The sequence below is a fragment of the Rhododendron vialii genome, chromosome 4a (genome assembly GCF_030253575.1).
Source record: "Rhododendron vialii isolate Sample 1 chromosome 4a, ASM3025357v1".
Taxonomy (NCBI): Eukaryota; Viridiplantae; Streptophyta; class Magnoliopsida; order Ericales; family Ericaceae; genus Rhododendron; species Rhododendron vialii.
Genome location: NC_080560.1, coordinates 38260885 through 38276348, shown reverse-complemented (window position 1 = coordinate 38276348; position 15464 = coordinate 38260885). Strand labels below are relative to the sequence as shown.

Below are 15464 nucleotides of genomic sequence, written 5' to 3'. Positions count from 1 at the left end.
TGACTACTAAATGTGAGGAAAAAATGTCATTTGCCACTATTAATTTTTCCTTATGCTATTTTATTCAAGTTGCTCTTAATATCCATTGCTGTTCTAGTACTCAATAATTCAAAGACCAAAGCATGTGACGTTGTTGGGAAACGTGAATAAGTACGTTGAATTTACCTATGGACTAAAAAGGCTTAATTTTTTTCACAAAAAATACAAAGAGAAATAAGTCCTTTTATCTCTTTTAGTTCTGTAGGGAAACTCGAACAGTCGCAGGATCACTATGAATCCGACTATCGGTATCGATCGATCAACCGATAGTGTACAGATCTCATTGGGGGACTTGGGTTTCACAAAACTTATTGATCCAAGCCGTTTATTGATTTTAGAATAATTTTTAGCCTATACGTTAGAAATTTCAGCTTGATCGGATAATTGTAAATGCTTGATCCAATCATACAACTTTTCATTTAAAATTCAGGATCATTGATGTTGAAATACATAAGCTGGACACTTGGATCAATCAAACACTTGCAACTCTCCAATGAGCTAATTTTTTAATTGATGAACAGCTCGAATTATTTATGTTAGATCCAAAAAACTCACAATGCGAACTGTACATACTTGGTGCAGGTTTAATCGGTACCCATAGATTATACTCCCTATGGTGGGGATTATCCACTGGGATTTTGACATCTCATCTGCCGAGCAGCAATAAACACGAAGATGGCCCCACCATCAATATCCATTTCCAAACTTCCTCAACTTTATTAAAAAGTGGAGTACCACTATTTAGGCAAAGCAAATCCCCTTCATGAGGGACCAAATTATTGCCTAAGAAAAAAAACCCCCAAAAAAAAAAAAAACAAAACAGAGAAAAGGGAAGGAAATTCCACACAAGTGTATTAATCAAATCAGGTCCTTTTGATTAGAAAGAAATGTATGCCATAAAGTGAAAATTAAACAAAGTGGAATAAAAGAAAAGAAAATGGCAAGAAAATTTATTTTCTTCTATATGTTTTTTTTTCTTTGTTGTATTTTCTATCATTTTCACTTTAATCAAACGGACCCTGAATTTTCACAAATTTGACGTGACCCTTATGACCTATCTAATCACTTCTTCCATTTATCTATAGCACAATGATTTTCCTCTTCAATTCACCTAATCAACTGAATAATAAGAGAATTGAGAATTTTGTCGCGAACCCAAATTTGGTCATAAATCTCGTATGCTCGAACATAATATTATTGATTTTTCTCATTATGTAAGGTAAATTATCTTTCATTTGGTTAACTTGTACACGGTACTCTCTTTTCTACAAATCCAAAGGGCTAAGTTATTTGATGAAATTAAGTCCCAAAATAATGTGTTATTAGACAAATCTCCTCCCCAGTCCAACCAATTAAAGAAAATCCACATCGAGACTACAAAATTCACTAAGAAATTTTTTTATTTCTCAGCTTGACTCCAGCTAAGAACAAAGTTAAGATTAGAATTTATTCCCTTTATCCAAACCGAATTATGAAAAGGTTGGGACTGGGGTCCCTAATGCAATCCTTAAAGTCTGCAACTTTGTCTAAAAGTCAGAAAAAGTTAGCATGGTGAACCAAAAGCCTATAACGAGCCCATGTTCCCAAAAGTCTCAAAAGAGGTGAAAAATGAGTACTGGCTAAAGTAATTCAATAATTCCAAGGAAAATCATGAAAAAGAAAATATACTAAAGTGTCATCAAGAGTCATGTCTCGGTTAAAGTTGTAAAAATAATTAAAAAGCAAACTCACAAATTAGCGACACATCTTTTACCTATGGATTGTAATTAGGTTTCACTAATTGTTAGGCTTTTGCTTTCCATGATTCATCATAACCCAAAAGAAAGAGGTGGAAAAAGCATCCAACGATAATGTTTTAAGGAAAGAAATGAAAAAAAAATTGGATCCTCTCCGGTTCATAAAAAGATTGGATGGTTTTAGTTCACGAGACTTTCCTGAGCTATTCTGAAGTCTTTTTTACTGATCAAAATCGTTCAGCTTCTGAAGCTTCTCGAGAACATTCTTCAAGTAATAAATCATACTTCATATGATATCGATTATTTCGGGGCACCAATATTATCTCGAAAGAAAATTGACTCGTTGGATTGAAACTTTTTTCAAGATCAATAAATGTGTTACAATCATGCGCTATTGATAATTAACAGCCTCGACCATGTTTTGGCTAAATATGGCTGAGGAAATGGCTCACATCAAATTCTATGTGCAAAAATCTACTGTATTATGTTTTCTGTGCAACAACCTACTGATTTTGTACATTAGGCGGTCTTTATAGTTCTGCTATTTTGACGATGATCCAATGGTTGTGATTGAATGAGAAATATGATTGTTACTAAATAGCTGCCACACCACTGGAAAAACTTAGTCAAAATTTTGCCCAAGTAGTATCGTAGCAGGTTAAAAAATAGATTTAGCTCAAGAAAATGGCCAGAACAATTGAATTTGCTCTTCGGAGATAGGTGAAGATGTGTTCCATTAACTAAAATAAGTACTTATTATTTTTTAAATTAAAAGCATTGTATTATGAGAGAATGACTTACTTCGTACAGTAAATAATAAGTACGATCAAAAAAAATAAAAAAAAATAGCAGAGCGGGCCATAGTAAGGGAAAAGAAGGAGTAAATTCCTTTCCCTTTCTTTCGTTTGGTTAAGTTAAAGAAGAAAGTGAACTGATAGCAGGCAAAAAGACAGATTGGCTTTCATCATTTTGATAATTGTGCATTCAACATAATTTTAAACCTGCCAACTAGTAAAAAGCCATTCACTTTTCTTTCTTTCTTTCTTCTTTTTTAAAAATCAGAATGAGACATTTACTTGTATCAATGGTGAAGATGAATCCAATTATGAAGAATCACACAGCACATTTTGCGAGTTCTCATACTGACTTATTTTTATTGTTTTGTAATATTGAGATTTTTCCATGAGTCCATTGTCGATCCACTTGAAAACAGGCATGGTAGTAAAATTTTGCCTAAATTAACTTGATGCATTTTCATTTTTCATCAACTGCTTACTTGATTTTTGTTGCGATTTCAAAACAATTTTGATTTTGAAAATCAATCATTCTAAAAAAGTTAGGGCATTACTAATGCCAAAAACTGTTTTTGTTTATATCAGAAATTGTAGTGCATAAAACGTTTGAACCATATGCAAAGTACAATAATATTTTTTTGCACTAGAGCAGGCTGGGGTATTACTATATATGTAACTGCCCAATGGAATGGGAAATGTTGTTGTGTAGTGTGGCCGATTTGGCCGTTCATCACGGCACGAACGGTTCGGATTTAATCCGAGCATCTCATATAAATCTGAGCCGTTCGTTGTTCGGATTACAATCCGAGCCGATCGGTTGCACTACACCTGTAGTGCGGGGGTGCACTACAGCACCGGATGTTTACGCTAGTGATTAACTTATGTAGCATCATTTTTTGGTTTTGTCCTTATTCATTTTTATTTTTTTTGCGTTTTCTAGTTTTACGCCAAACTTTTATGTGATATTGATTCGTCTCGACGAGAGTAATCGAAAAAATAAGAAATTATGACTTTCACGCAAGTGTTTTGGGAAATATACAAAGAAAAGCTCAAAAAGTCAATTTTTTGACTTTTTCTTAGATATATCCCAAAATACTTGTTTAAAGTCAATTTTTTTTACTTTTTTCCTCGATTTCTCTAGTTGAGTAGAACTCATATCACATAAAAATTTGTCGTAAAATTAACAAACACAAAAAAAAAATTGAATAAAGACAATCAAAAAATTGTAGTTCACTCATCTATATAATAAAACCGCTTAGCATTTTAATCCTATGTACATAAATCTAATGGCCCAAACTTATTCCTCATAAATCCTATGACTTAGAAGAGTCCTAGGGTTGAAAAATCCTATTCTCAATCTTCTCTAACATTTCCTATTTCAACTCTCTTTTGTTATGAAAATATAGAAAGCAATAAAATTTTATTGCCGAAAAAAAGAGCGGGATTTTAAAATAAGAAAGGAAAGCAATTTTTGAAACATTGGCACTCTCTCTCTCTGAAGCAAGATGAAATCTTTTCTAATTTTTCCTATCCCAACTCTCTTTTGTTATGGGAAGATAGAAAATAATAAAATTTCATGTATAAAATTAGTGCAAGGTAGATCATAAACTAAACAAAATGGTAAGAAATTTTTTTTTTTATCGGTTGATCAATTTTAATTTTTTGGGTGTGTGTGTGTTTTTTTTTTGTAAACTAAACAAAATGGTAAGAAAAAAATATGTTTGATCCTAATTTAAGAAAAAAAATTTCGTATAAATCAGTTTCGTTGGCGAAAGAGGTCAATAATTTCACAATTCATTTTACATGTGTTTAAAACGCTTTGCATTTTTAACTCTAATAAGTTAATAACTAACGTGAACGAAACCTAGTTCACAAGACATTTTGTGGTAGTCCATCAAGTGGGGGATAATTTTCAAGAAAAAGACAAACAACTGTGGGAATGTCCTTTGCTTGGGTAATCGTCAAGGACTATGATAAGATAAGCATGCAAAGGAACAGTCTAACCATAAATGAGCAGCTATCCAACTTTCCCTGCCCTAAAAGTAGTGCCCCCACCTAGGGTACCCTTTGGATTTTAATGCAAAAATGGAAACCCTAAACCGTCAAAGTCCTTTGTACTACTGTACTACTCTTTAAGACACATCTATTGATCTACTGTCCCAAGAAAAGACTATAATATAAACTTTTTATTGGGTGTGTATCGTATGCACTCTTAAAATTTTATAAATTATAAAGAAAATATTATGAATTGTATTGCTAAAAAGTTACGAATCGTATAAATGTTATAAAATACACCAAAATATAAATCATATTGAAAATGTTTATGAATCATACTGCTGAAAGGTTATGAAACATACTAGAATGTTATGAATAAACCATAAAATAAGTGCATATTGTACATCCTTTTAAAGGGTGTGTTTTGTAGACTTTCCCCTGCTGTAATCGCCAGTGCTTTGCAATTAAACTCTCATACTTATACTAGTAGCATTTTAGGGTCTGAGGCTCTGAGTGATGATCAGTTGAATTAAACATGAAAACTATGCCCTTCGTCTCAAATTTTCAGTTCTTTTTAGAAATTTTAACTACGGAGTATATAATAAAATAGCATAATTATTGTGGCTTTATTTGGTTAGGGTTTTGAGGGGGATTTTTTTAGAGTAATGAGTGGAGAGATATAGATAGAGAAGATTTATTAAAAACTGTGCCTAGGTACACGGCTCGAGAGGCTTAGGCCTTGGGCATCCAATTTTTTTTTTTAATTTTAGGAACACTTCAGTATTATTTGTAAATTAGTATATACTGTATGTTATTTGTTAGTTGTATAACGCAAATGTTTTTGCTAACTTAGTGGTAAATTGATTTTAGTCTATATGGATTGTCTGAGTTTGAATTTTTTGGGCAGTTTTTTCTTTTGAAATGTTATTTCCCCCAAAATAATTCTATTATAACTGACAGGTTTCAAAACCAAGTCAAGTAGAATTCAAGCCAGCCACTTTAACCGTGAGTGACAACGCAATTAACATGCATTATAAAGTCTAAAGTAGTTATATAAAGAAATAGGAAATTGAATTCTACACTCCTTTTTTTAACACATACACTTCTTTTTTGTCTTCTACCAAAAAAATTCATACACTTCCAACACTAAAATCCAAAAAAGAGAGTGTAGATGTCAAAAAATGGAATGTAGAATTTAATTTCCAAAAAATATTTCTATCATTGTTGTTTTATTTTGAAAATTCGTATGGAACCACCCTACAATTGAGTCTTGGGCATTCAAATTCCTTGTGCCGGCCCTGTCGATAAAATCACATGTTCCATTTCCATGGAGGTCAAACATTCTAAATCTTGGGGCCCCTGAGAGTTATGCCAAATTGTTACCTTCGGAGTGAGTCCCGAAATTAGTCAAGATATGCGCAAGCTGACCCGTACATCCGATTCTAAAAACACTTGGACTACATTTACTCTCGACGTACGAAAATGATGGCATTGCCCCTGGTATCACGTAATTGAACAAGTCCCAAGAGGACGGTAGAAAAATGTGGTGCTCTTTTTACCGACTAACCTTATCCCTAATCGAATTTAATCAGATTAACTTAAGACCTAAGGAAGATTATTAAGACCTCAACACAGGTTTAATAAAGAGGGACCAGTTTGAATAACTTTACCGGACCCCGGAAACGCGGCGAGAGTCCATTGGAAGAAGCATCACCCAGCGTCAAGAATATGTGGCGACGACGAATCGTCTGGCCCTGCTGGTTTTCGTGCGCCACGTGCAGGAGCCGCACGCACAAACACCTTACCTAACCCTATAATGGGTGTCCGGGCCAGTTCAACTAATCCCTTTTCAAGTCCGGTCAAAAACAGTTAATTCATCAACGCAGGGACGAGTGAATTCACAAAAAATTACTCCATTAGTTCCCTAATAAATTTTCGGTGCGCAATCTTAGACTTTTAAAATATTTATTTTTTTCGTCAAAAGATTCAAATTTTTTTTCCACAACAAAAAAGAACTCATTGATTTCTGTTGATTTGCGATTTTTTTAACGAAAAAAATGTATCTTTTTAAATGTGTATGTTTGTGTGCGGAATATTTATTTTGAAACAGAGGAAATATATACGTTCTTACTACTTATAACCCCAAAAATCAACAGAAAAGGATAAAGGTACCAATTTTGTATCCTTACCAACGCTTACATACCAGTTTTCAGTCCCTAAAAAAGGTCCAAGTTGCTCGTTTTGTTTTAAATATTTTTTATGGGTTCGTGCAAAAAACAACTAAATCGGATGTCATTACTGGCGTTTACAATACATTCAACTTTGTTTTAGAATTCTGCCGAAATGAACAGTTTGGATTATTTCTCTTTCTTTTTTACCCAAAAAATTGGTATGTCTAAACAATCAAATCCTGATCGATTGTGTATGGAGCTTTCTCCTCCGAACGTGTGACGCACGCATAAAGCAAACTCCTTGGTGGTCCCAACGGACATCTGCCGTGCAGTAATTAGTTGATGTGAGTTTTTGTGAAATTGACGATTGGGGGTTCTTTATCTAAACTGTCGTCTTCTGTGTAGCAATTACTAGGAGTAGGACCAAGGGCCCCTGCCTAAACTTTCTGGCCTGGGAATTTTTATTGGGAAGTAATGAGTGGGGAGGAAGTAATGAGTGGGGAGGGAGGGAGGGATCGATAGATAAAATTTATTTGAGATCATGTTTAGGATTTTCCCGGGACTTTGAGTTGGTGCTGTGAAATATTGCGCACTTTTGAGTTGTTGAATCGTGTATTCGGTGACTCGAATCTCATTTCAAAAATCAACGATCGAGAGCCGTTCTGCTAAGGTTTTTGTTTTTTAAATACTTATTTCTCATTTTAGTCATTCTCTCATAATACATCACATTTATTTCAAAAGAAATAAGTACTTATTTTCTTAGCAGAACGGAGCCTGAAATACCTTAGAACGAACAAGAACGAGAACGTAAATTGAAAACAGAGATGACATTTGTACCAGTGTGCACATACCCTCTTTGGGTCTGTTTTGGGTCTCAAGAATATGAATGGAATCGCTCATTTTGTTTAAAATATTTTTATTACGGTTTCTAAAAAAAATAAGGTCAATCCGATATCGGTTAGAATGTCTACGAAACGTCCAACTGTTTTTTAAAATTCAGGCTTGGATTCTAAGGCAAAGTTAGATGTTTCATAAACGCCTTTACCGATACTGAATTGAGTTTATTTTTTTGCAAGAATCACAAACAGAGCGTTTTAAACAAAATGAGCAACTTCAATCATTGATTTGAGACCCAAAACAGGCTCAAGAAGAGATTGTACGCGCTGGTCCATTATCATTTCTAAATTGAAAATTAAGAACGAAAATTTTAAAAAACGTTCAACTGTTCCGAAAGAGGACGCGACCTAGGTAGGAACTGCTTGCAAGCAAGAGAGAGCATTATTGACAATGAACAGTCAAGAGAGAGAGAGATTGCCGTGTGGAAAAATCTCGAAAACTAAAGAGAAATGCAAAGGGTACAGCAGCCCAAGTACAACAGGCAAGTACAGATTCATTTTGCGCCCATTTCGAATCCCAAAAAGATTATCGAAGTCGCTCATTTTATTCATAATATGTTGTTTAAGCTTTCTTTAAAAAATTATCTCAATCCGATATCGTTATGAGTATTTACGAATCATACATCTTTGCTTAAGATTTTTGCCTGAAATTTTGAAGCAAAATTGTATGATTCGTAAATACCCTTACGGATATCGGATTGAAATGAGTTTTTACAAGGACTTTAAACAACATATTTTGAGCAAAATGAGCGACTTCAATCATATTTGTGAGATCCGAGACTAACGCAAAACAGATCTGTACTTAGCTGCTGTACCCCTAGCATTTCTAAAAAAGAGAGAAACTTCTGCATCAAAGAAAAAGTGAGTGTCTGAGTCAAGACTCTGAAAAATGTGGTTGCCCGTTTTTTCACGTACGTAATTACAGGATTTACGCTAAGTTTAGAAGAATTAAAAGAGACAACGAACCGCGATTTCGACAGTTTTTTTGTCCATCAAAAGAAAACGGAATACGACATTTTAAAGGTGACAAAATGTCAATGTGGGACTTTTTTGTTACACTTGAGGCACGTTAATAGAGATCGTTCTGGGACGTTTTGTTTCGATATGAAGCTATATGGTAATTAAAATCAACGGCGTGCGATAACGGGATACGCATCAATCATGCGAGATCTATATTAATCGAGACGAACTCAATAGACAACCATCCAAAAATAGCCTCGGAAGGGGAAAAATAAAATAATGATTAAAAACCCATTTATACAGAAGACTAATAATCCGTTTTTGCAATTCATAAAATTTTATCCACTGACCTCTCTTTTTTTTGGACTTCGGGTTTGTGCTGAGCAGTGAGGTGCGCACCTTCGAGCTGTCGGATCGTGCATCCGACGGTTCGGATCTCATATCGGCAACTAACGATCAAGAGCCGTTCATTGCCGAAATGAGATCTAAGCCATCGGATGCACGATCTGACAGCTCGAAGGTGCGCAACACGGTGTTGCGCCCAACTCCATCCCCCATTCATTTTTTTTTTGGGTGCTTTGAAAATAAATCGGTTGATAACTTGTACAAAATCTGAAGCTATTATGCGGAAAATTCTAAAATCAGCCTAATAGGCTGACAATAGTGAGTATGTGAATGTGTATTAAAGGGTATAAAAAGTATATAGAAATATATATTTTTCTTGTCTTCTAGTGTGCTTATCGTCAACCTAGTGGGCTAACAATAGCAAGACCATTTCGCATAATGTGAAGTTATTGTCATTAATATTTACAAGTACTTTTTGGAGTAATAAAATGAAAATGTAATACAAATACACCACTGTTTTGAATGGTAGTACTGTTTTCCAACAGACCGTCCAATGTTAGATCTTGTCATTGCAAACCCAAATTGAATGTTACGAACTTACGATGGCATGATATTTGTGCTCTATCTAGGCCTTGATTGGTTCTCATTTGACGATTTTGCCGGTCTTGCTTCTGCAAGGGGTGCCTGTGTCGAAGTCTGAATAGTTTTGGCACATTCTTGTATTTTTTGATGAAATCTGTGTTGCCTTCGGGCTTTGTTATGAAATGAATTGAATGTGTTAAAAAAAAAAAAACAGACTTTACCTTCGAGTTAGATCGTACTGTCTCGGTCTTGATAGTCCACTACGAAAATACTTGCAATTTCGGATCAAAACATAAAGTACTTATGTGTGTAATTTTAAAATATCTTCGCACTGGTTCATTTGTTAGTACCCTCGGATAAGAGACGACATGGGTGTTAGCCTCATCCGAACTGTCCATACTCATCTGAACTGTCCATACTCGGTAATAGACAACTTAGATTTCATCTTGGCTTAATTGATCTTAGCCGTTCAGCCGAAATAAAATTTGAGCCTTCCATTGCCGAACATGAACGGTTTGAATGGAACCAACACACATGCTATCCCCTAAGAGTAACAGGGTCCCCAGATTATTTACATTTTAGATTCCTCTCTTTGTCACGAACTTTTAACATATTTAAAATTGACAAATACGAATTTTTTTTTTTTGGATTATATGACAAATGATCCTTAAGATTATTAGGCCAAACCACCTCTAAATTTGCAGAAACAGCGAAAAAATATAAATGGGCTAGGATTATCTTACCTTGCACGATTTGGTTAGCCCCCAAATTTTTACATATAGTCCTAAGGTTCTGTTCCTGAACATTTTCTTAAAAAATATATACTTATTTCACATTTTTAAATTTAAAAATAATGAAAATAAAAAAAATTTAAATTTTTTTTGCATCATATAAAATATCTCAATAAGATTTATCAATTAATTTTCATATTAATAGAAAAATTATTTACATAATTATATAAATTTTAAACTTGAAATTATCTACTTAAAAAATAAATACTCATGTCCCTTTTTGAAGCGGGGCCTAACTCCAAGTACGTTCCAAAATTTCTAACTTTCCAATTTGGGGCGATGCCACGGTCACAACAGACTGAACGTTTTCGTTTCGACGCTCTCCCGAATACAGTTAAAGGGTAGTTGCGTAATTTCAACGACAATTATCCAATCAACTTCTCCAACGGTTGGTCCACGAAACACGTGTCTCGTCCCACCAAGGAGAAACTTTTGGGTACCATGTGGGTACCTCGTAACCGTGCCAAGTGGCACCCGAGCAGTTCATCCGGATAGTTCAAAAGTTTGTTGGACGGTTCAAGTTGAAACTCTTTCTCTTCTCTCATCCCACTACTCTCTCTCTATCATTTTTTTCTCTTCAAATCCATGCCTTTTAAAATCGAAATAGACTGTCTGGGTGCGTCGAGCGGGCACCATGTGCTACCCACCCAGCAATGAAAAAGACTTGCGATGTACTGTATTTTTTTGGTTTGATAATTTAGTCGGTGTTCAGATCAACTAATGCATACCTCAATTAAAATCGACAATACCAATTTCACTGTCTCGTGGGGTTCAAGGAAAAATCAAAGCAAAACTTCTGGATGAATTGGCTCCAAAAAGTTACAGCACCTGAGACTTTAAGAGAGATCTGATTCGGACACGGACGTATCCAAAACCATTGGATCGAAGGTTTTCACAAAGAAAACGCAGAGTTCACACATTTCAAACAGAGATTCCAACACATTTTATCCCGATATGTGCACGAATGTTAAGGTCCTTAACTTTTTTGTTTTCAGATATATATATATATATATAATATATATATATATATATATATATATGCGATATTATAAACTACAGGGTTCACACACCTGGAATGATTTTCGGACTAATATGTATCTAGACTCATCTTCGTAACACTTTTTGCTTTACTATGTATTAATATTTGTCCGTGCCTTATGAAATACAATTATGTCCGAAATTATGGGTAAAACAAATAATTTTATGAAATACAATTATGTCCGAAACTATGTGTAAAACAAACATTTATACAAATTCATTCACATTTACATTGGGCCCACACGTATTACACATTTAATATGTTTCCCTTAGTATGACTCGGTTTCGTTAGTGTTGGAGTATAATATTTCCGCTTGACAAAAAAGAAAAGAAAAGAATAATAATAGGAGTAATTGTTTGTGAATTATTTTAGCCATGCCATACACTACATGGAATCACTGTCCATGTCATCACCTGATCCATTCGACTCCCCCTACTACTACTATATAAATTCCCCATAACCAAATCCATAATTTATACTCCTCACAGAAACTAAACACTACACGCCAAATCCAATAGCATAATATTCTCTCTCTCTCTCTCAGACACACACACACCTGCCCCCACCGCCGGCCCCCGGAAAATGAACATCCCGCCCCTGCGAACTAGAAATGACGCCGTCTCCCTCCACCGCCGTCACGTCTTCCACGAAAAGTCCCAGTCGGAAACACAATAATCCTTTTCCATTTCCATCTTTTTTTTTCGAGGAATTTCTTCGATCCTTTTCCAAAGCAGAGAGTTTTTGCAATTTTTGATTCGGTGTCTGTACCGGATTTATCCTTTTCTTAATCGGTGATCGTTCTGTGATTTGAGATCGTGTTAGTTAATTGTTCACGAGGATTTGTTCCAAGAACTGAAAATTGCTTTAATCTTGTTCAGAGCGAGGGCTTTGAGAGAGAATTTGCATTTTTTTTTTAAATTATTAAAGCATGCAGTTTTGATTTTTGAAGACTTCACAAAATAACAGAGAGTTTTTAATAGCTCTGAATCAAATGGAGCGGCACTGACTGAAAGAAAACAGCACACGAAAACGACGCCGTAGAAGAATGCCTTTCCCGATGAAGATTCAACCTCTCGATCCTCAGTCCTACAGAGAATCCATCCGAAACGACGCCTCGGCGGCGGCGGCGGCCAAGCCCGTGCTGAAATCGCGCTTGAAGAAGCTCTTCGACGGGGTCCTGAAGACTTCGTCGTCGGCGGCGGATAAAACTTCCGCCGCCGGCGATCACGGGAACGACGGAGTTGTTGCGACCGAGTTCGAGCCGAGCTCGGTTTGCTTGGCGAAGATGGTGCAGAATTTCATTGAAGAGAGCAATGAGAAGCAATCGGCCGTCAAGTGCGGCCGTAACCGCTGCAATTGCTTCAACGGGAACAGTAACGACAGCTCCGACGACGAATTCGATGTCTCTAGTTGTTTCGGCGACTCGGTTTCGGCCCCTTCGTCTGGCGATTCTCTGGATGTGCTCAAGGTAAATCCTCGACGTGAATCAATTTATAACGGGCACTACACGATAAACATTTTGAAAAATCTGCATCTTTCTCTAGAGTAATGTTTGGAATACAATCTGAAGACTAGAATATGATGTGCTTGTGTTGACATCTCATATCCACGTTATTTGCGGTTAGTCTGAAAAAAATCTGTTGGTTTCTGTAGGATTTGATTCCGTGTGCGAGTGTGGCCGAGAGAAACCTCTTGGCAGACACTTCGAAGATCGTCGAGAAGAACAAGGCTTGCAAGCGAAAGGATGATGTGAGGAAAATCGTCACCGACGGCCTCTTGCTTCTCGGTCACGACGCGTCAATCTGCAAATCGCGTTGGGAGAAATCTCCTTCCTTTCCCGCCGGTAATCCCCTCTCTCTTAGCTCAACTTTTGTGAAATCGATAAAAAATGATGCGGTGCTTATTAAAAATGGATCGCATCAATTTTTATTTACATTCTGAATTTGATAAAAATAATACGGAAGAAGGAGAGAGACGGGCTGAAGGAATTCAAGCCAAAGGCATTAAGGTGGGAGATTAGTTTGAAAAAGAATTTGAACGGAGAATGCGGCTTATATCCCATTTTAAGGGAGTTCTGGGATCACCGGAAGGATCGAAACGACATTGGAAAGAGCTTGACTCTAGGTTTTAAAGCTCTGATGAGTTACTTGCGTTATTGCACAGTTAGGCCGGCTTGCCTTTATTACGCTCACGAGAAAAATCTTTAAAACGGAAATCTATTTACTTTGATTGAAATTCATTTGTGTATAATTTGATAAAAATACGGAGGTTGTCTCTGCGTATTATTTGTGGATTAATTTAGGTGAATTTGATGGAAATTGTTACAATCTCCCATTTTATTTATACGGCTGTTTAATTATACAGGGGAATATGAGTACATAGACGTGATCGTGGAAGGAGGAGAGAGAGTCCTTATCGACATCGATTTCCGATCGGAGTTCGAGATCGCTCGGTCGACCGGAGGATACAAATCGATCCTGCAGTCCCTGCCGCACGTTTTCGTCGGCGGATCCGACCGGCTGCATCAGATCATTTCGGTCGTGTCGGAGGCGGCCAGGCAGAGCTTGAGGAAGAAAGGAATGCATATTCCGCCGTGGAGGCGGGCCGAGTACATGAGGTCCAAATGGCTATCCCCCCACGCCAGAACCGCCTCCGTTGCTCCCCCAAACGACGCCGTCGTGGAGGTGAAGACTTTCACCGTCGCTTGTGATTGTGGTTGCGTTGATTGTGAATGCGGTGATCTGGAACTCATTTTTAGCGAGAAAACGTCGTCGTGGGTGGAGATCGGCGCCGCCGGGAGCGCGACTGCGTCGGCGGTGGAGAATTCAGGTAAGGACAAGAAGTACGCGTGGCAGCCTCCGGCGATTGAACGGAAGTGCTGTGAGAAGAGAGGAACCAGGGTCGTCACCGGACTGGCTTCTCTACTCGGAGAGAGAGAATAAAAAGTTTTGGATTTTTTTTTTCGAGGTACAAAAATGGAGTATATTTTGAAGATAAAAAAATTATATATAACCAGGATTTCGGATAAACCGATATTCCTTTTTTCTCCGTTTTTTTTTCCCCCTGGGATATGTAAGAATCTACATTAGGCATCTATCATCGTTGCGATAATGAAAGTTAATCCAATATTGTTACTGATAGAGACGTCGGAATTCATACCGTAATGAACGATTTCATTCAAGGAAACCGTACCCACGACACTGCAACTAACGTAGGTAAAGTTAGCATCACCAAACGTGAGATTTCGGTGAGGGTAAACAGAAACATTTCATCTCACAATTTTACTGTGTCTATAATCGTTTGATGTTGTTGAATTTTCAAGTGCGCAGTTCAAGACTTACTTTTTTCGAACGATTCTGAATACAATTTGTATTTGAATTTTTGTGTACGTGAAATTTAATAACGGAAACAATTTAAAAGCAAAGGCTTTCTGTCTCCTCGGTTTCTCTGGAGGAAACAGTGGGGACATTTTATGGATTTAAAATGTGTGTAAGTACAAATTGAGAAATGAGAATATTTAGGATGGGTGCAGAGTTCTAAAAGTATGGGAGGGAGGGGTAGATGACGGCAGGCGCTCGTGCCGTTTCGATTGCCGTTACAGTCACGTGACGTATTCTCTGTTTCCTTCACTTTTTCTTTTTTCTTTTCTTTTTTACTCCCTTTTATCTATTGGAGTGCTGAAACTAGGTCTGGCTGTTTCAGATTCAGAGGCAGAGAGGGTGGGAGAGGTCCTTCTCGACAAATTATTCAATGCTCCGAGGACACCGTCACTCAATGTTTCAGGTCTCCCATTGGTTACACATTTTTTAGAGTTCGAGACTAAGTATGAGAATTCTTTAAAAATGTGTGGTGAAGAGAGGTTTAGAACACCACCACTTAATGTCCCAAGGGCATTGAATAATCTCTCCTCTATTTGTTTTTCCTTCATAAAAAGGAGTATTACATTTTTTTGTGTTTATATTTTCATTTTCATGGGACCTTGGGAAACTTCCCTGTTGGGCCACCATTTCCAAAAGCAGATTTGTCTTGAGAGTTTTGAAGGAGAAAAAAGAAAAGAAAAGAGAGACCCTGGCCCATTTGATATATTTACTTGTGGTTGGTTTTGAAGGGTGGGGT

At 36.7% G+C, this 15464-nt stretch overlaps 1 protein-coding gene across 1 annotated transcript; it reads left to right on the top strand.

The window, feature by feature from the left end:
* The first annotated feature begins 11820 nt into the window (after positions 1-11820).
* LOC131324222 (uncharacterized) lies at positions 11821-14488 on the top strand. The gene is made up of 3 exons (XM_058356098.1): positions 11821-12816; positions 13002-13191; positions 13713-14488. The coding sequence occupies exons 1-3, from the start codon at positions 12394-12396 to the stop codon at positions 14288-14290; spliced, it is 1191 nt and encodes a 396-aa protein (XP_058212081.1). The 5' UTR covers positions 11821-12393; the 3' UTR covers positions 14291-14488.
* The last annotated feature ends 976 nt before the right edge of the window (positions 14489-15464 follow it).